The 19,185-nt window shown below is 46.3% G+C and overlaps 1 protein-coding gene across 4 annotated transcripts in view; it reads left to right on the top strand.

The window, feature by feature from the left end:
• The window catches only part of FGF12 (fibroblast growth factor 12), a 227,701-nt gene that overhangs the window by 74,369 nt on the left and 134,147 nt on the right, over positions 1-19,185 (top strand). Inside the window, exon 1 of one of the 4 annotated variants that reach the window (XM_056358898.1) lies at positions 8,531-8,649. The exons of 2 other annotated variants lie outside the window; for them this stretch is intronic. Coding sequence is in view for 1 of the 2 variants with exons in the window: in XM_056358895.1 (XP_056214870.1) it covers positions 9,277-9,364 (88 nt within the window). In the remaining variant the exon portion in view is untranslated. Of the gene's footprint in view, positions 1-8,530; positions 8,650-8,741; positions 9,365-19,185 lie in introns of those variants that run through there. One more of the 4 variants, XM_056358895.1, reaches the window with a different exon arrangement.

The following is a 19,185-nucleotide window of genomic DNA, read 5'->3' as shown; positions in this document are numbered from 1 at the left end:
GCCATTTACAAGCTAAGGTGAGAATTAAAGAGGTGTGTTTTAGTGACTCATAAATAGCTTAGCACATGCTGTTAGGTCAGCAGCTCAGCTTTATCATTCCATCTTTGAATCCCTGAAGTGCCTGTTAAAAAAACTTAACGAACAAATCAGTGCCTGAAACGTATGGGCTATGTGGAGCAGTATCAGTTCATACCAGGTCTGAATCCAGTCCCAGTTCCCTAACATTGTTAGTAAATCCTCTGCAGCCACCTCTCTATCTTCTAACCCTTCTTCTTTCTGTTCTGCTGCTGCAGTTACAGCTTTAGCTTGTGCCAAGCTGCATTTTGTGCTGTGCCAGATCCATCACATGTGCCTTCTGTATGGTTCAGGTTTTGAACTTTGCTTGCAGGAAGCAGACAGTCACTGCAGTGATCGACCTTCAGGGCCTTTGGTAACATTCCCCTGCTGACAAAGTAGTGTCTTGCTGATTTATCTGCTCACACACAGAAGTATTTTCCTCCTGTGTTTTATTTCCCCCTTGAAATTCCACCCATTGGTCGTTCTTCTTTTGTGTTTTCTTCTTCCTTGCCATGCTCCGCAGCAGTCTTCATAGAATGGTGCTTCATCTTTCATTGAAACGCTTTTTGTTTCTCCCCAGTTTTGCCAGGTTATACATGTTTTACAAGGAGAGTCGCTGGAACTTTGTTTTGGCATAAGTGAAAAGTCTTCGGCTGCTGAGGAAAGAAGGATTTTCACCTTCTCGTAGGGGAGCAGAGCTTTCCAGGGCCTGATAATCAGTCCAAGCCACATCTGGGCTGGCACCGTTCTGTTTGCAGCAGCAGAGGAAGGCCATTACCAAGAATGTCACAAGTCAACAAGGATTCCTGTCTCTGGGAGCCAGCCACGTTACCTGCCACTGGTGTGATTATTGCTGACTGGTGTTGCTAACTTGTAGAAAACTTGGGGCCTGTCTTAAAACCCCAAGCCATTGCATAAGAATGACAACCGTGTATTTAGATAGTTTCTGTTTCTAACAGCTGCAGAGAAAAGCTAACAACAGAAACCTTAAAAGACCCTAAACCATGAGTCAAACGCACGGAAGAACCCTGAATGTGTTACTTACATTTGCTTTTGCTCTCATAGTAGAGGGTGGAGGGTCTGCCTTGCAGCTGGCAGTGTCTGAGCCTGGTAGTATCAACTGCCTGCACCATTTGTCCTGAAACAGAACAGCAGAAAATCTTCTCTGTCCTGTGAAGCCCGTCTGTGACACACATGTATCTCTGCGCATGGGGCTGGGGCTGCAGCAGATGTGTGGAAGTTGCGGCTTAATGGGGTGGGAGTTAAGGTCTTCCCTGTTCACACCAGTGTCGGCCAAACACTCCTGGCATTCCTCAATTATCAAATTTTGTTTGAGAAACTTACGGAAATGTTTCATTTTGGTAAGGTCAAAACCTTTTCTTGCAGCTTTTTTTTCATAGTACTGTCAAAATATATCAACAAAGTTGAAATACTTTAGAAAATGTCATTTTAAGGAAAAATGATGTGTGTGTATTTTTTTGCTGCTTTGGAGCATCTGCCAAAAAGCAACAGTGATCCCTGAAAAAGAAAATCTGAGTGTCTTTTTCTTTCTTAGCTCTCTTGCATTCTGGTAAGGACTACACTGCATGAGACAGTCTCAAACAAGGAAGTCTTCCAGATAAAAAGTCCTCAAATCTAAGTTCATCTGGAAAAAATGTATCCAGTAGGAAGTCCTATCCTAAGAAGCCAGGATTTCAAGGTTGGATCATAAAGGTCTTGTAAACTTAGCCTTCAATTCTCTTGAAATATGGGTTTCCTTTACATGTATAGCCACGTTAAAACTAGTCTGTAGCATTATTATTTATTATCTGGGTTTTGTCACTTGTTTTGCCTTCAGAACTAGCAGGGACAAAGCTGTGTGTGGGTCTGGTAAAGACCCGGCTGCCTTAGCGATGCTACAGTGGAGGAGCTGAGAGCGACATGTTCCAGAACAGCAGTCTTGCCAGTGTAATCTGTGGTTCAATTGTGTCTTCACGTGGTCTTCAGCTGCGCTGGCCTGTTAATGAGTGAGGGTCTGAACCACAGTGGCCCAGCAGTAGCTTTACTGTGATGGGAGAAGCAGCTGTGAATTAGAGCAGAAAGTGTTTCTTGTACCATCGTTCCCAAGGCAGGCAGGCAAGTCCTTGCTTGTCTCAATGAGACTGTGCCACACATGTTGTATTAGCACGCCAGAATAAATACTCTTCAGATCTGGATGACAGTAAATGGCTCTGTAAATGTCACTGGAAGTAGGCAGATGGGGAGCTTCATACTTCCATGGATGCTGCTCCCGACCTCAGATGCACTCCTGAAGGTTAGGAGTGAGCTTGCTAGCGGGGGGAAGCCAGCCTCTGCTGGCTTCTTGCAGGGGTGATCTATTGTACTTGCCCTCAGAAAATCTTGTTTATTAGGCTTCCCTACTTTTTGCTTTGAGATGGATGGATTAATTGCACTCTTAGATGAGGAAAGCGGCCTGCCAAGTGTTAATATTTCATGCCGTGAATCAGGGGGAAAGCCAGGAGCACACCCTGGTTGAAGGTGCACCTGTTCCAGCACTGGCTTTGCCTTGGTGGCTGCCTGCTGAAAACACAGGAGCCAAGGGGCCAGCCGGTGGGCAGAGCCCCGCAGCTCGGCTGGCCAGCAAGCTCACTTGCCTGCCCCTCCAAACCTGGCACAACCGTGAGCTGTCGCTCTCTGAACTTGGGTCGTGCCTCAGGCAAAGCCACCATTGCCAACCTCAGCTGCTGGGGCTCTGGGGGTCAGATCTTCCCCACGCCGGCTGCGTTACAGCCCTTTTAATCTGCTTTCGTCTCTCATAACCTCAGCCTGGAGGGATCAGCAGATGGGCGAGATCTTCTGCCTTCCTGTGTGTTTTCCCTTGCGAGGGGCTGCAGAGACTGATGGGACGTGGAACAGCAAGCAGAGCTGGCAGGGGAATTGTACCCAGCAAGGAGGTGCCTCTAGAAGGTGCTTCTGCTACTCCCGGGTGCAAAGGACAAATGTGGTGACATCTGGGGGTTTGCCCTGAAATTCAGCTATCTGCAAAAAATGGGAGCCCTCCACCCTGCGGGGTCCTGGCAGCCAGGTTTGATCATCTGGGGAAGGGACCGCACGGCTTTTGCCAGGGGGAATGTGCCCCCCAAATCTCTTGGCATTCCCCGAACATCTAGGTAAAGGTGACGCAGAAGTCATCATGCACTTGGATTTCTAAAATGCCTCCCTCGCTGGGTGTTTCCTTTAAATAAAAGTGGGCAGGTCTCATCAGCTGGGAAATTGCCAGTGGAGAGGGACAGGACTGCGCAGTCCAACGCGCTCCTAAGTGATCTTGAGGAGTGAAGGGGTGGAGAGAAGACAAACAAAATCATTTGAAGTAAGCAAAACAGGAGTGGGCAGGAAAGAGTTGCAGAAGGATCTCCTGATATAGTGTCTGGTGAACTAACAGCAGTATAAACTGAGGGGTGCAGGGTAATGTACCCATGGATAAAACCCCCCAAAATATCTATTTGTGGTCACTCATGGTCAGGATTGCTATTGGGGCCATGTTCTCTCTGGAAAATGGCCTCAGAGAGAGTGTAGGTCTCTCTGAATGTGCTAGCTCAGCAGATGCAAGGTAAGGAGAGCAACGAGGAGCTATCACCCTGCCGTGCTAGAAATCCCTGGTGCACTCACACCTTGACTACTGTGTGCAGCTCTAGTTATCCTGTCTCAGAAGAGACGCAATAGAGCAAGAAAGGCACAGGAAACAGTGACAAGGTCAGTGGAGCGTGCAGAATAGCTGCTGCCCGGGGAGCAATGGAACAGATCAGGCATTTGCAGGTGTCTTCAGAAATGAAACAATTGAGGAGAGAAATACGACAGAGATGTATAAAACCATGACTGTCATGGAGAATATAAAATTACCATTTCACAATATAACTGCTAAAGTGAGCATTAAACAGAACTACTGAGAAGCAGTTTTAAACTAATAAAAGCTTTTTCTTGGCACATGATTAACCTGTAGAACTTCTCGTTAAAAGATAGCGAGGAGACCAACAGTATTACTGACTTCAAAGACCAATTATAAAAATTTGTTGTGGAGAAATCCATCAAGGGTTCTTAATCACGTTGTGAGACATCCTGTGGATGAGGAAATTGCAAAGCTGCCAGGCTCTGGAAACGGGTGGAAGGAGCAATGCACGGCTGCCCCTTTTTCCAGAGCATCTGTTCTGAGCTGCTGGTACTACTATCAAAATACATTTAGAGAAGTCCTAGAAGTTCCAGCTTCTGAGGAAATGTCACTGTGCTGAAGAATACCCAGAACCACCACTTCTCACTAATTCAGTATGGAGACATTTGATACACAAAGCCTTCTTTACACGTAATATTAGATTTTTTGTTAATGTCTGGAAGTACAAGTACTAAGTATTATTATTACCTTTTTGTGGTCTGAGGATAAACCTGTTAAATGATCAAGGCTATGGGACATCTTTTTCTCCCGTATCTGCTTTGATGAGCTGAGACGAGGCTGAGATTTTACCAAGTCTGTCTTGCCACCAGGAACTTAAGAGGTTTCTGTTCGCTCTTGTTCATATGATAGCACTGCTTTTTGACCACAGAAAAGCAGCCAAGAAACTAGTCTTTCTCATCTGATGTACAAAATCAAGCTATGTCTTTTTTTTTTTTGTCTCATCTTCTATTTGCTGTCAGAAAGTGCGTGGTATACCTTTTCTGTGGTAGAGTTTCTAGCAGAATCTTTGCCTTATGACGAGTGCAATTTTATACTGATCAGGAAGAGGCTAATCCTCTCATTAAATCACCAGAATGAGGGCTGACAGATGATTCCCTACTTTTTTGTTGTGTGACCTTCAGCAAACCCCTGAACTTTGCACTGCAGCTCCCACTGGCTCTGGCATGAGCGCCCTGTGCTTTGGTGGAGCTCGATGCAGTAAAGCTGTACATGGTTAGGTATCTCTGAAGCAGATCCTGCCATCCTGCCTTGCCAGCAGTGCTCTGCTTCATGGAGAAGGGGTAAAGGGTAAACAGAAATACTCAGAGAGCACAGGGGTGACGGTGGGGTAAGTACTTGTTTGCACTGGAAAGGGTTATATTTTTTGGCCTATTCAGGGCCAAATGGCTTCTGCAAAGAAAGATGCTGAGAAGTGGTTATCTGCCATCACTGATCGCAAATAGCTCCATGGAACAACTGTCAGGAAATGAGCACCGAGTGCTCCCATAGGAGCGTTGTAAATTTGCGGAGAGGGACAAGGTCTGAGATTGCACTGGCACCAGCTTGGAAAAAGCTGTTGAGGTTAATGGGCCATTTCTCACTGTATCCACCTGTGTTGGCCAGAAAACATAAGGGCAAAGTGTTGCAAAAAAAAAAACCCAAACGCAAAACCTGCCCCCCCCCGCCCCACTCCCCAACATCAACATCCCCCCAACCCCACCTGCCCAGGCTGCTTTTCTTGTACCGGTCACAATGTTCAAAGAACTACAGGTAGTCAATATGGGTGAAAACAGGAACTGCATGGACCCAAAACCTTGAAAGATTATTACCTGCTTTTGTATGAACACAAGGAAATTACCTTTCCTGACTAGTCTCTTCTTTGAACTGTGTAGATTTTCTTTCTTTTTTGGCTTTTTAACTGATGTACTCATGCACATTATGCTATTTTAATACCTAGCAAAGAGCCTTGTCTGCTAAATCACCTTATTTTTCTCTGATCAGAGCACAGTGCATTCCTCTTTTTAGTAGAAGGTATTAATTTAAAATCCATAATCCCAAACATATTCTCGTTTCTGTTCTGTGCTTCAGAAGGCCAATGGCATTTTAATTTAATAAGGGAGAAACACACATGACACTGTGTTCCCTGTAACTGTCTTCTGACCTCAATGAGTCTTTCACAGCTTCCTTTGTGTTCCAGCAGACACAACCTCTGCTTTTATTCAAGAACACTATCATTTCTAATACCCATGTTCTACCAATGGGCAAAACCTTAAATATCTGTAACATTTTCACAGTAACTTTTGAGATGTTATTTGCATTATTATTCAGTAGTGCAAGCTCATCGATGGGGTCATAGCAAGATTTACACGTCACTTACATCCCACTGAAATATTGTTTGGGTACATGCTGTCCCTTTACAGAGAAATACATTTTATTTTGGTTTACCTTGTTTTTGGATTAAAATGAGTTAACTCATCTAGCAACATCTCGATTTATCTCAGCTCCATTTGTCTTTCTGAGTTCTATAAGCTTTGTTCACTGGGTTAAGATTTACCTAATTGGGTACATGGTATTACTGAGCATTTTGTGGCATGTAAACACTTGAGTCATATGCATCACAGTTCCTAAAGAATCATCCTTTGCCATTATTATGCTTTTATTTCGCTGTTTAAAGTTACTTAAACCTACTCAGTTTGAAAGAAGGTGTGCTTGTTGCAGCCCTCATGACCCCTCTTTGGAAATGTCAAGTAATGCTCATTCATTCTTTTCACTGATTTGATTCTGCCCTCCTTTGCTGTGATGTGAATCAGGAACTGACCCCTTGGAGCCTGTCCCACAAAGGCAGAAGTCCTGGTGGGTTAAGCCTGGATCATCAGCCTCACTGCAAGGTGATGGAAACGCCCCAAAGAAACAGGGATTATTGTATTAGTGGTTTTGTGGGTTATTTTGAGTCAATTTTCCAAGAACAGCTATGTTAGTTTAATGAACAGAGGTCTCAAAATTCAGCTACCTGTTGCATTCTCTCTTTCTTTTTTTTTTTTTTTATTTCTTACAAACATCTGTATTGTGCCCGATATGCTTGTCCTTGCATGCCCAGGTGATAATGCCTGTCTGTTCCCACGCTAGTTTAATATCTATAATATCTAGACGCACTTCTGCTCTGGTACCTGGTGCTGCACTTCAGTACTGGGATCTCTAAATCAGAGCCCCCTCATTTACAGCTCCATGTTGGCTGCTTAGCAAGGAGGGCACCTTGATCTCAGATCTCACTGTACTGTCCTTGATCTGCCAGATCTAGAATCGTTCTCATCTCAAACATGCTGCTGATGCGTTTGCAGAAAGAGGATTATTATTTTATTGTGCTATTACAGAAGTACTCAAGAATAACTGGTTGGTTTTAGGGTTTCACTGTGCGAACTACTTCTGGCCTTGTTCCAGAGGGGCTACAGGCTTGCTCGCTGGTCCGGTCTAGTAGAGAACCGAAGGACAACTATGGGTGAAAGGGAGAAGTAACAGCCTTAGTCTCAGTTTGGTGTCTGCCCTGGCATGGCACAGTGGTCTTCTGTGATTGTTGTAGAGCAAGTATTGCTAAGGAGTGTCGCTGGAACAATGATCCTGGGTAAGTGGAGACATGTACAGAGGAGGGAGAAGGGCAGTTTAATTTAGCTTTTTGCTGTGGCTTGGTGCATGTGCCAGGTCCTGCATAAAATAGCTTATGAATTATAAGACATACAGAGTGATGATTTTAAGCACAAGTCACAGAAAACAACAAAAACTGAGTTTAGCATGGATCCCAGGGGTTAGTTATTAATACCTTGCATCCTTTTAACAGTCCTGAACTGTATGCTAGTGGCTTTGCTTCTAGCTAAGTGCTGTTTTTAGTGTATGAAGTAGGGCTGACTGGAAAATAAGAGCTTCCATTTCATGAAACATTTAGCATTTTAACTGGGTTTTTTTTCCCCTGTTTTAGAGGAAAACTGAAACTGTAGGGTGTTTACTGAGGGCTTGAAAGACTTCAGGTGCTCTTACAAGTAATAGTTTTGCCACAGATCCTCAACAGACTCTCACACTAGAACAGTGTTTCTTTTGCTATGCCTGGTTTATGTGCCTTGGTACTCTGATCTCCATGTATTTTATAGCTTTCACTGTTTCATCCTAACGGGATTCCCAGTGAGCAAACCAGTGTTGCATCCCGTATCATACTGCCTGTGCCTCATTCTTTTTGTTTGAGACATCCTAGCAAGTGTTAACAACCAAGTCTGTATCCCTGCTCTCGAATCCCTGTGGAGTGTTGGCCCATAAAAACTTCCACCCCGTGCACTGGCCAGGAGCATGGCCACTTCTGCCAGGTGCCAGGGGAAACAAAAGCAGCGGTGGCTTTGGAAGGTGGGGCATGAGGAGGTAACCCAGGCAGAAACTGCACCCTGGTGCAAAGTTCAGCTTTGTCCCAGAGGCAGCTGCTTTTCAGTAGAGTATCCAGGTCTACTCAGGCGGAAGAGTTCATTTGAGAGGTTTTTGCATACACCGACACTGTTTCCTCTGAGGAGGGAGCTTTTTGTGCTTTCCAGCCTCATGCTGTGGGTTTTGCACTGTGTGATTTCATGAATCAAAGACGGCTCTGAGGAGCTTTCCCCAACCTTCCTCACATAGGAAATACAGGCCCTGCCCTTCCTCGTGCAGTGTGAACCCTGAGCTGGGCTTATGTCTGCCACGCTGTAACCGCGACGGTCTAAAAATGGGTAGAAAAGCGTGAACCGTCGGTCCCAGCGGAGCGGCCTCTGCAAGAGGCTGGATGGAGCCTTGGGATGCGCCAGCGTGAACCAGGAGCCTCGGCTCGTTTAAGGCGTGCGCTGGCGGGAGCACCCCTGCTCCTGGGCACGGCTCCTACTGGTGATTCGAGACAAGAGGTGTGTCTTCTTCCCGGCCACGTTGCAGGTCCCGTGGTCGGTGCCGGGCGGGCAGCCCCGGGAAGGCCGCCCCCGGTGCCCCCTGCACGTGGTGCCGGCTCCCGCTGGGAGCGGCCGCGGAGCACCGGGCCGACCCCGGCAGCATCCCCGGGAGGGAGGGGGGGCGGGGGGGGGGGGGGGGCATCGCGGCGCCTCCCGCCCCGCCGGCACTCGGGCAACTTCAGCGCGGCGGCGGGGGCAGACGGCGAGAGACCCCGCCCGCCTCCCCGCCAGCGGAGCGGCGCGGCCGAGCCTGCCGGCGGCTGGGGGAGTCCCGGCGGCGGCTCCCCGCCCCGGCGGGGGCTGCGCCGACAGGGGGCAGGGCTGGGAGCCGGCCGCTCGTGTTTCTAGGGCTTGACGTCCTTCCAGCCAGCCCGCCCCGCTTCCCGGCGAAGCCTGCCCTCCCCCAGCGGCGAAGTCCCGAGAAGTGGCGGCGGGGCCCCCCACCCTCCCCCGGGCGCGGCGGGGCCGCGGCGATGGGCCGGCAAGTTCGACGGCGAGGGGGGCCGGCGCCCCGCCGCTGAGAGCCGGCCGCTCCGTGGCCGGTCCCTTTTCCGAGGAGCGGGAGGGAGCCACAAAGTGAAATCCATGAGGATTCTCGGGCTTCTCCTGGAGAAAGGCTCGCATATGCTGCAGTGTCTCTGTGGAAGGCGCCTGAGATCCAGCCACAGCCCAGGTGGGGAGCGCGCGTCCTTGTCCCCGCCGCCCTCGCCTCCCCGCCCGGGAGCCGCTGGCCCGGGCTGGCCCCGTTTCCTCGCCCTCCCCCCGCCGCTCCGTCGCCGGCGCCGCGCACAGGTGGCCGGACGGGCCGGGCGCTGTCCGCGGTGCTGACCCCACCGGGCACCCCCGACCCCGGCTCCCTCCTGCCCCCCGGCTCCCGGCACGGACCCCATCCACCCGCGGCCTCCACCCCATGTGTCCCGCAGGCTTAAGCAGGTTCCATACCCCATCTGCAGCCCCCCACCCAAAATGGAACCCCCCTGGGGGTCCCTTTCCCCCACATGGATCCCCACCTCTGATGTGACCCTCACTAGTGTCCCTCATCCCGCCTGCAGCCCACACCCACGCAGGTCCCTTTTCTCCATATGGGACCCCTGTATCTCTCCTCCCATCTCAGGCTCCCAACCATGGGCTCCGTTACCACCTCCTCAGGATAATGGTAACCTTCCCTGGAGCATCTATGGCTCCATGCAGTTCTGGGGTTGGGCCCGCAGTAAGAGCTCCCTGTGCCTCGTGTTTGTAGTAGCAATGTTGCAACTTGATTCTGGTAGAGGGTGTTGAATGCACCTGTGAGTGGGGAATGCCCCTAGAAGCAAAGGGAAGTCCCTAGCTGTTCCTGATGGGGGGCTGGGAGACTTCAGCACCTCTCTCAGCACCCAGCCTGCTGGGCAGGGAATATTGCACCAGGATGGGGAGTGCAGTGGGGTGACGGGCTGAAGGCTATTCTGGATCTTGAGCTGTACCTGAGCACTTTTTGAAGAGGGGAGTAAGTGCACAAGTGCCGTGGTTTGGTGGGGCACTGCCCCTGATTTTTAGAGTAATCTTGTTGAAGCTTTTTAAATGGTGTCTTTGCAAATTCTTTTGTGCTACCTGTGTTTCATGACTGTGACTTTCCCTTTCTTCAACACTGGGTAAGATTCTACGGAAAGAAACCCAATCCTACTAAGATCTGCAGAAGTTATAGCAATAACTCTATGGCTGTGAGCTTAACTGCGTTTCACTTCCTACTTGGCTTTTGAATAGATCTGCTTATTGAACCCTGATGCTTACAAGGACGCCTTTTAAAATATTGCTTGCTAACACTGGTGCAGTTCCCTTATGTGAGATCTTGCTCTTAGAAGAGAAAAATTTCCACGCCTCCTGTTTAAATGCTTGGTGTTGTCTGTTGAAGAGGAAGGCTGCGCTTGGGGAAATACTGTTGCTGAGGTAGCCTGGATTCCCTTCTGGCCTTGCTAAGGAAAAAATGTAAATGGTTATAGCCACCTGTTCATGCCTCAGTATCCCCTTCCCTCCCACGAGGATTGTCTGTGTTGTCTGTGACTGGCTTATGGCAATAGGGGATGTGCTGGAAAACTTTTGAGGGAGTAGTCTTGACTCCTTGAAAATATCCTGCTTAGAGGAACAATATGATAAATAAATAGAACAAATTGTGGCTGTGCTTGGAGGTATTGCACATGTTGTTCTCTTTTCAGCAGAAAACTGTACTGGAGTTTTCTTCGTGGTGTTGTGTGTGAATGTTTGTTTTGTGTCATTTGGAAACCTGGGGCAATAGAGAGTACAATAACCTACTGGTAAAAACAGGGTGGTGCTAAGGCCATAGGCCACGCTAGGCTGTAACTTAAGCGAACTAGAAGTTGATGATAGTGTTCTAATAGTTGCTTTGCTGAGCTGGCTTGGCTTTACTGGTGGATCCTATGCTGAAGTGTGCTTGATGTATATGTGGTGACTGAATCTTCCCTTATTTCTCCCACTCTGATCAAACGATACTGAACATTGTGTAGTCTTTGTATTTCATGATGTTGTGCTACAAGGAGGCAGTCTATGGGAACGATCTCTCATTGTTATTTCCAACTGACCATGCCACCACGAGCCTGAGCACTCCAGGTATGGTCTATTGCTTTGAATCAGGCTCCTAAAATACTGTCCCTCTTCTTGGCTGCATTTGTTCCTTTTCCATTAAGGTTGGGCTTTATGTTCTTGAAAAATGTGCAATAAAAATTAAAGCTTCCTCTTATAAAAAGGTCACTGTGGGCTGGGCCTGGTGGAGGAGAGTTCTCCTTGCTACTTCTTCAAAAGGGTAAGCGTGCCTTAGGAGTTGTATACTCCTACAAGAGCCCTGAAGGTGTAGTGCTGGCTCCAGCATGGCACCGTGGGGGCTATGCCCATCAGAGATGTGAACCATCAAGAGGATTATAAATTACGGAAGAGGAAGGACCATGGAAATGTGGACTACAGCAGCAGTAGCCTAGAGTGCTGTGAGCTACTTACATGCCCTTGATCATCTGATCTGAAGAGGTTTCCTAATAGTAAGTGATTTATACCAAACTATTTGGCACTTTGTGCGCTTAAGTTGAATGGCAGATTGACCAAGTCCTTTGCCCTTCTCCTGTCTATGTTCACTTTAATGCAAACAAGTCATAAGGATGTAAGCACATGTTTAGTAGCAGATTCATACTCGTGTGTTGTGCTGACTCAGAGCCTTAGACCACTCCTGATTCTGACAGAAACTAATGCATGATACTTCAAAGAAACACAGTGAAATATTGAAGATAGTTGTAGAGTACTGTGCTGCTCTGTTGTGATGCTAGCAAAAATATTAGCAAGATATTTGTTATTGTTATGCTTAGGCCTCCCACCTTTTAGTCTTAGCTAATACTAGCCTTTGTTTTCTTATACTCCTGAGGTCTGCAGACACTCGTCTTAGTCTGTGCAGGGACAGGCTTCTTTGGCAGTTTGAGCTGCACCTTGCAAAATGGGGCTTAATGGGTCTCCAAGGCACCACAAAAGTGCAAGTAATTCATAGCAATACAGAGCAAGAGATTTATTCCTAGTCCTCTGTGTATTTCTCTGCAAGTATTTTAGCACAGCAGTGTCCTGTGCCATCTTCCAGGTACTTCACTTGTTATCTTAATTTCCATATTTGTAAGCTGACTGATGGTATTGCATATGCAGAGATATGTCCCTTCTTGGTGGTGCCATCATAGTTAATTTTGCTAAGTATTTTTTTCATTAAATTATTTTCTTTGCTAACACCTTTTCCCCCTTTGTTTGTGAGGTGTGGTTTGCCAGTCCAGAATTTTTTTGGCTTTTGGCTTCCTAGTCGACATTATGAAATAGATAGCTACTACACTGTTTAGTTCAAGGTAAACATCAGGTAATGATCATTGTTAATATAACTGTGAATGGAGTTGTGAAAAAAACATTCAGGTAACCTGTATCTGGTTTGCAGCCATTTTGATGCAAAAGGCTTTGTACCCGTAGACTACGTTAACAGCAGCATGGAGATTTCTGCTAGTGCGTGTCTCAGTCTTCCTCCATAAGGACTTCTTATTTGGCTGTATGTGTGGTTCTCTTACGCCTGTTCTGCCCTTGGCTCCTGTACAGACTCTCCTGTGGGATGCCTCATTGCTAAAACTACAGATATTTCTCACATCATCTCATCAACTAGCAACAACATTCAGCAGCAATGCATTTTCAGCTTTCTTTTAAGTAGTAGAGGTCTTGCTGTATCCAGAGACTGATCTGTTCCCAAATATTCATATAAGAGTACTTCTCAGTTTAAATCTCTATTGTGCAATTTGGTGCCTTCAGTAGAAATTGAGCTCGTATTGAAAGTAAACCCTGAACTTGGCTTCCCTGGGACTCTCACACTGGTAAAATTTGGAGATACTCCTGGAAATATGCTGATTGATACTGGCTTTATGGCAAATTAAAATAATGTCTGGCATGGTAGGTCTTCATATTTCTCAGGGTATCACAATACTAAGTTTGGTATTTGGGGCAATAGGAGCAAGCATTCTGTCAAGGTAGGCAGGGTCAGATTGTGGCTCTACTATTAGCCTGTCTGTTACTGCCAGTACACATCTTTGCATTTGTCCTGAGATTTGGGGCACTGTCATAACATGTCTGTAGTGTCTGCACATGCAAGACTTCTCATCTGCAGATGCAAATGGAATCACACACATAAGAGGTACAACTGCATATTCAAGATTAGCATTCGGCTTATGAGCAGAACAGGCATTCCTTTTGCTTGTGCAGGGATCTAGGCATTCGTGTACACTTCACTTACATACACTAGTTCTAGAGAATTTTCTCGCTGCTGTTTACTCAAGTAGACAGCAGGTTACAGTGTATAGCAAATACTGTACAGTCAGCTTCAAATTAATGGAAGCAGTAGCTCTGTGCACATAAGCGACAGGTAGTAAAGCCTGCAATTCTTGCTGAGTTCAGGGAGCCCTAAAAGCCCTTCTGGTCCGTGGCAGTTCAGGCTGTGGTATGTGCGTTGCTGGTGGGAGATGGGAAAGGTGGCTTAATGCCACTGAATTGGAGGTGGGAGTGGGTTGCAAGGCTGAGAAGCAGTGGTGTGGCATGAGGGTCATCAGCACTTTTTCCTTCCTGCACCAGATCCCTTGCCTGCCATTCTCTGCTACTGTTCAGTGTGTGTCAGTATTCCTGTGTGCATTTTGCTCAGGATCCCTTTTTCTGTTGTGTGTTTTTGGAAAAGTAACACTTTCTGACCATGGAAATTAAGTACCTGTGCTGTTCCAGGATAATGCCTATTGATGACACTTAGTGGAAAGAATACCGTTATCTGATTTAGTTTAATTCACCTGGGAAATGAATTAAGCAAAACTCTGAAAAATCTTTTTTATTGTAATAGGAGCACTCCTCTAGGGTATTATTCAAGAATAGCGATAGCATTTTAAATCCACACTTTCCTTTATTCAGAAGTAACCTTCTCATGCAGACATATGCTAAGCATCCCTCGTGGAAGCCTATAGAGCTTGTGAATCTGGTGAAAAAGATCTATTCTGGCTCAGCTAGAAATAACGGGTTTGATAAATTTTTTATATGGTTAATTGCTTGGTTCCTATCATACAGAAGTTCAGAGGTGTAATGAATGTGAAGTTATATGCATATAACTTTAAGTGCTCGCAGCCAGTTCTGTGTAGTTATGCAATAGAAAGTCTTCAATATTATGCAGGATTTTATTATTCAGTTTGCAATAAAGTAAATCATAAATCTTCAAAAGCAAATGCAGGTCCAGGGACTCCCTGGGTGTAAGCTGGTTTAGCAATTCATAGTTGTCAGCCAGATGTGTGGGCTTACAGAGCTGGGCATCTGGAACTGCCGGATCTTCACCCAGTCTTCTGAGTCTTGAAACTTGTCTGGGTCTTACCAAAGCGTCACTGATAGTGAATCATGTTTGTGAAATGCTTTACTTCCAGTGAATGAGCAAATTCAGGCAAAATATGCTTCGTTTGAGTTTTCTTAAGTAGCTGTAATCAGGAAAATAAATAGTACTCTGAAGCAAAAGTTGGCTGGTTTATGGCACTTCTCAACTTGAGGTTTACGTGGTTTTACAAAGGAATAAAGTTTCACTTCCTTGACTTCCCAAACTAAACCAAAGAAAGAGGAAGAGTGTCTCAGTTCAAACACCATGTACAATTGTGGCACATTATAAAATGTAAGTCTGAGTGGGAAATGTTAACCAAGAATTCAATGGAAGATTTTTTCCAGCTTAGGTTCCTGAATAACTGTATACATAAAATACTGTCTTCTGTGTTACTGTTTTTCCAATTGAAAAGTAACAAAAGAATTCCGGTTCATAAGCAGATACTTAAAAGCTGATGACTTTCAGAGCAAATGCTTTCAACTGAAGAGCTGTGTGAAGATCGTTAGGTCACGTCCACTCAAAGACCAAGGAGTATCTCCGGAGGTAGGTCTCAGTTCAGCGAACCGTCTAAATGCACATTTAACTCTACGCATGCACCTAGTCCCATTTTAAGCTGATCATGTGCTTCAATACTTGCCAGAAACATTGTTTTAGATGAGTGGCTTTGAACCTTTTTTGACATGTATCATCCCTAAATTCTACCTGTTTCCCCTGTCCAACAGACCACTGACAGTGGGTTTGTTTTCTGTTTCCAACAGACCCTTCTGAAGGTATTCACAGCCATCAATTCCCAACCGAAAAGCTCTGTTCATTAAAGAAACTCAAAACCTGCTGCTTTTTTGTGAGAATGATCTACTTCTGGCTTACTGAACTTTGTCCCCAAACCAGTCCACTTCTTTTCCCATAGCCCTTTCTGCTGCTTTCCAGAAGTAATCTGTTTCTTCTTTTTACCAAATTGATGCTAGTTGTAAACATTTTAAGCCAGCTGGTACCAATATCATTAAAAGTTCAGCAGGCTCTGAAAGGTAGACAAGGTTGCTTATAGAATCATAGAATTGTTTAGGTTGGAAAAGACCTTCAAGATCATTGACTCCCACCATTAACTAGCACTGCCAGGTCCACCACTAAACCATGTCCCAAAGCACCACATTTACACATCTTTTAAGTACCTCCAGGGATGGTGACTTAACCACTTCCCTGGGCAGCCTGTTGCATTGCTTGACAACATTTTTGGTGGAGAAATTTTCCTTAATATCCAATCTAAACCTCCCCTGGAACAACTTGAAGCCATTTCCTCTTGTTTTATGGCTATTATCCTTATCCTATTGTTACTTGGGAGAAGAGACTGAACCCCACCTTGCTACAACCTCCCTTCAGGTGGCTGTAGAGAGCAGTAAGGTCCCCCCGGAGCCTCCTCTTCTCCACGCTAAACACCCCCAGTTCCCTCAGCTGCTGCTCATAAGACTTTCTCTCTAGACCCTTCACCTGCTTCATTGCCCTTCGCTGGACACACTCCAGCATCTCAATGTCTTTCCTGTTGTGAGGCCCCCCAAAACTGAACGTGGTATTGGAGGTGCAGCCTCACCAGTGCGGAGTACAAGGGGATGGCCACTTCCCTGAATGTGATGGTAGTACACAAAGCTTTCAGTGGTATGAATAGATGTTTGCTTGGGAGGCCTTTGAATAGACTCTTCCCCTTGGAGGAAAAGAGGTATGTAACAATAATAAAAATAGCATTCCTTCCCATAGCCTGAAATGGCATGGAAGGAGGTAATCATGTTTTGTATGGCAAAGCATTTTTCTAAATGGCATGTTTATGCCTTTCTAGCATGGTGGCTGCGATTGGCTGCTGGGCCTATTTGCATGTGCTAAATTGCAGTCCTGGGGATCTGTGAAAACAACCCAGCAAAGCCAATCTCAGCTGCGAGCATGGAAGCTGCTGCTAATTTTGTGATGAGCCACCCACAGACCCAGCGTGAGTCATTATCATTGTTTTGTTTTCCAGAAGTTGGCACTGTATGTTTCCAGGATCCGAAGTGTGGATTATCTCTGGAATTGTATTTATTCCCTTATAGCTTTGTTTGTTCTGGATGAGCGGAAAGAATAGGAAAAAATCTGTTCTAAAAAACATGAAATAATTAATTGTTTCCCTATTAGTGTTCTCTTTAATGTGCATTCACAGCCGTTTGTTCACTTAAAGACTTATTGTGCGTAGCCCAGCAGTCGCGCTGCTCTGTCTCGATCAGCGGGCTCTGTGTGACTGAGGGGTGGGTGGGCAGCGGTGAGCACAGCGAGGTGAAGCGGCTCGCCTGAAGTCATTGCTCGCCTTGGGCAGGGCTGAGGTGAGGAGGGAGTCTCTGCTTTCTGTTCCTGCATGTGTCCCACTAGTTCCTTAGGGAGTCTTTATGAAGCCACAGCTGTGCATGGGACCAGCTGGGGCATCCATTTGCTGTAGGTCAGGAGTCTTTCATCTAAGAAGTGCACTGGCCTTATCACCAGGGTCATAGGCCTGATACCCGCTTGCTGAGGTTGCTGGTCCTCCTGGAGATAGGGCAAGAGGTTCCGAGAACAAGCAAATCCGTGGCCCTGTACTGGGATTGTGACAAATGTAGTCAATTTGGTCCCAGTTTTTAGCCCTTCTTCCAGGGTGTCTTGTCAAACAGACTTTGGTGTGCCACTGACCGTGCAAGGGTACCTGCAGGGACCACGGGCAGAATGCAGAGGAAATGCTGGGTCCTTCAGGAGAAAGGTCCAGGAGTAGGAAAATGCATGCGTGTGGGCATACAGAAACACAGGGAAGTGTTTTAAATGCAAAACTTGGACACACAGTGGGTAGAAATTTATGGACAGTGTGGGAGGGCTACATGAGCATGGGAGTGAAATAAGGAGCTGAGAGTACTGAGGAAGTAGAATGGAGAAGGGGGGACTTAGAATGAAACTGGCTTAGAAATGGTAGCTAGGCATGCTGTGCTTTCTTTGTGGGTAAAAGTGCCCAATACTGCGCTCCCTGCTCTGCCTTAGTCTAGTGATTTTTCGTGCTCAGGAGTCTGCTAGGAGGACTTGAAGTATGCTAGGAGGGAGGGACGGGCCACAGCAGTCTTCCCTGTGGGGCTTGGGGTAAAGCTGGACATACTTAAACACAACATTCAGACTGGAAAAGCACAAGGATTGAAAGTGTCCGTGACATTCCCACAGTGATAATACTCAAGCATCTCTGTGATGTTGGTGTGTCTACAAATGACCGCTGGAAAGGTACTGCCAAATGCTCCGTGCTGCAAATTCATTCTTGAGTTCTGGATTGCCTCTTCTGTTGCAATGTGAAATGCAAACCAAACCAAACCAGATAACGACGACTATAGTGCTGGTGGGATCGGGCAGCCAGTGTGCTGCCACTGCTTTCCTGAGTTCCTGTGACTTACTGTTGCCATTACTTCCTCTCCTGTGATTGCTTTTTGCTGGTGGAGACAGCAGCTTTTTGTTTTATGTGTGGATAGTCCTGACACAACGGGCTCTGGTTCCATGTAGGAGTGTGCATACCATGGGCTTTGATGAACAACATCAAGTAGCAGTCAGAGCACCTTTAAATGCATCTGACCCTATGTGGGATCACAGCAGTGAAATCCAAACACAGCCCCTGACAGCCTGGGGACACCTTCCTATGTGCTGATGCACGCTGCTTCTCTTGCCCTCAGCTCTGTGTGCCCAGGCCCTTTACTTACACATGCTTCTTGGGTTTAGAAATAGCTTAGGGGTATTCTAGGTGATGTGTTGGTGAGGCTGGAGGGACTCTTAGGTGTTGCTTTTGAAAGGCTGATTTCTCCAGGTATTTATATTCTGTGCAAGCAGGGTATAATCTTTGTAAATAATCGGTTGGTCGATCAGACAAATATGTATATAAATATTCATGTATGGCTTAATGTCCTATGGCTGTGCTCGGGTGTTCCTCTCAGATAGCTGGGATTTACTTTTATGGGTAAGATGAAGAAACTGGGTTTGCTTTTTCCTCTGTTTCTGCATTTGCTGGAGTTTCTGTGATGGGTCCTTCACTGTTCTCACCCTTAACCTGAAGAGACAGTTCTGGGGATATAATTCATGTCTCCCAGCTGCTTGCAAGCTGCTCAGCAAGTGAAATGCACCTTCCCTGCCCCCACCTTGACTGCTAAATGGCTGACACACATCTTGCAACATCTTGCTGGAGTTCTGTTACTGCCCTGCAGCCTTTGTTTTATGGAGTTGGTTTGAGGCTTGCTTTTGAGGTTAGAAAAGGTGAATTATTAAGTTATTAATATTATTAAGAACATGTATAATATATATAACATATATATAGAACATATATAAGAATATATATATTATTAAGAACAAATAAGTTTCTTCAGTTGGTACGTGAAACATGAGTAAGAAGCACAGTTAAGGGGGAAACACTTTAGTGAATGAATTTTGCACTTGTTTGGCATCCCTGGCAAGTGGTGGGTCTTGCTGAGAGCGTTCCCATGACAGCTTCTCTCCTGCCCATCCTCAGCCCATGAACTTGGATCGATACTTCTGTCTAACACTCTGACTGGCAAGGCAAGTTGTCCCCTCAGCAAGGAATGCTCTGACCT

Source organism: Falco biarmicus, chromosome 13 (assembly GCF_023638135.1).
Source record: "Falco biarmicus isolate bFalBia1 chromosome 13, bFalBia1.pri, whole genome shotgun sequence".
NCBI classification, from domain to species: Eukaryota; Metazoa; Chordata; class Aves; order Falconiformes; family Falconidae; genus Falco; species Falco biarmicus.
Note: the sequence above shows the minus strand (reverse complement) of the source record. Positions and strands in the feature narration are given on the sequence as shown.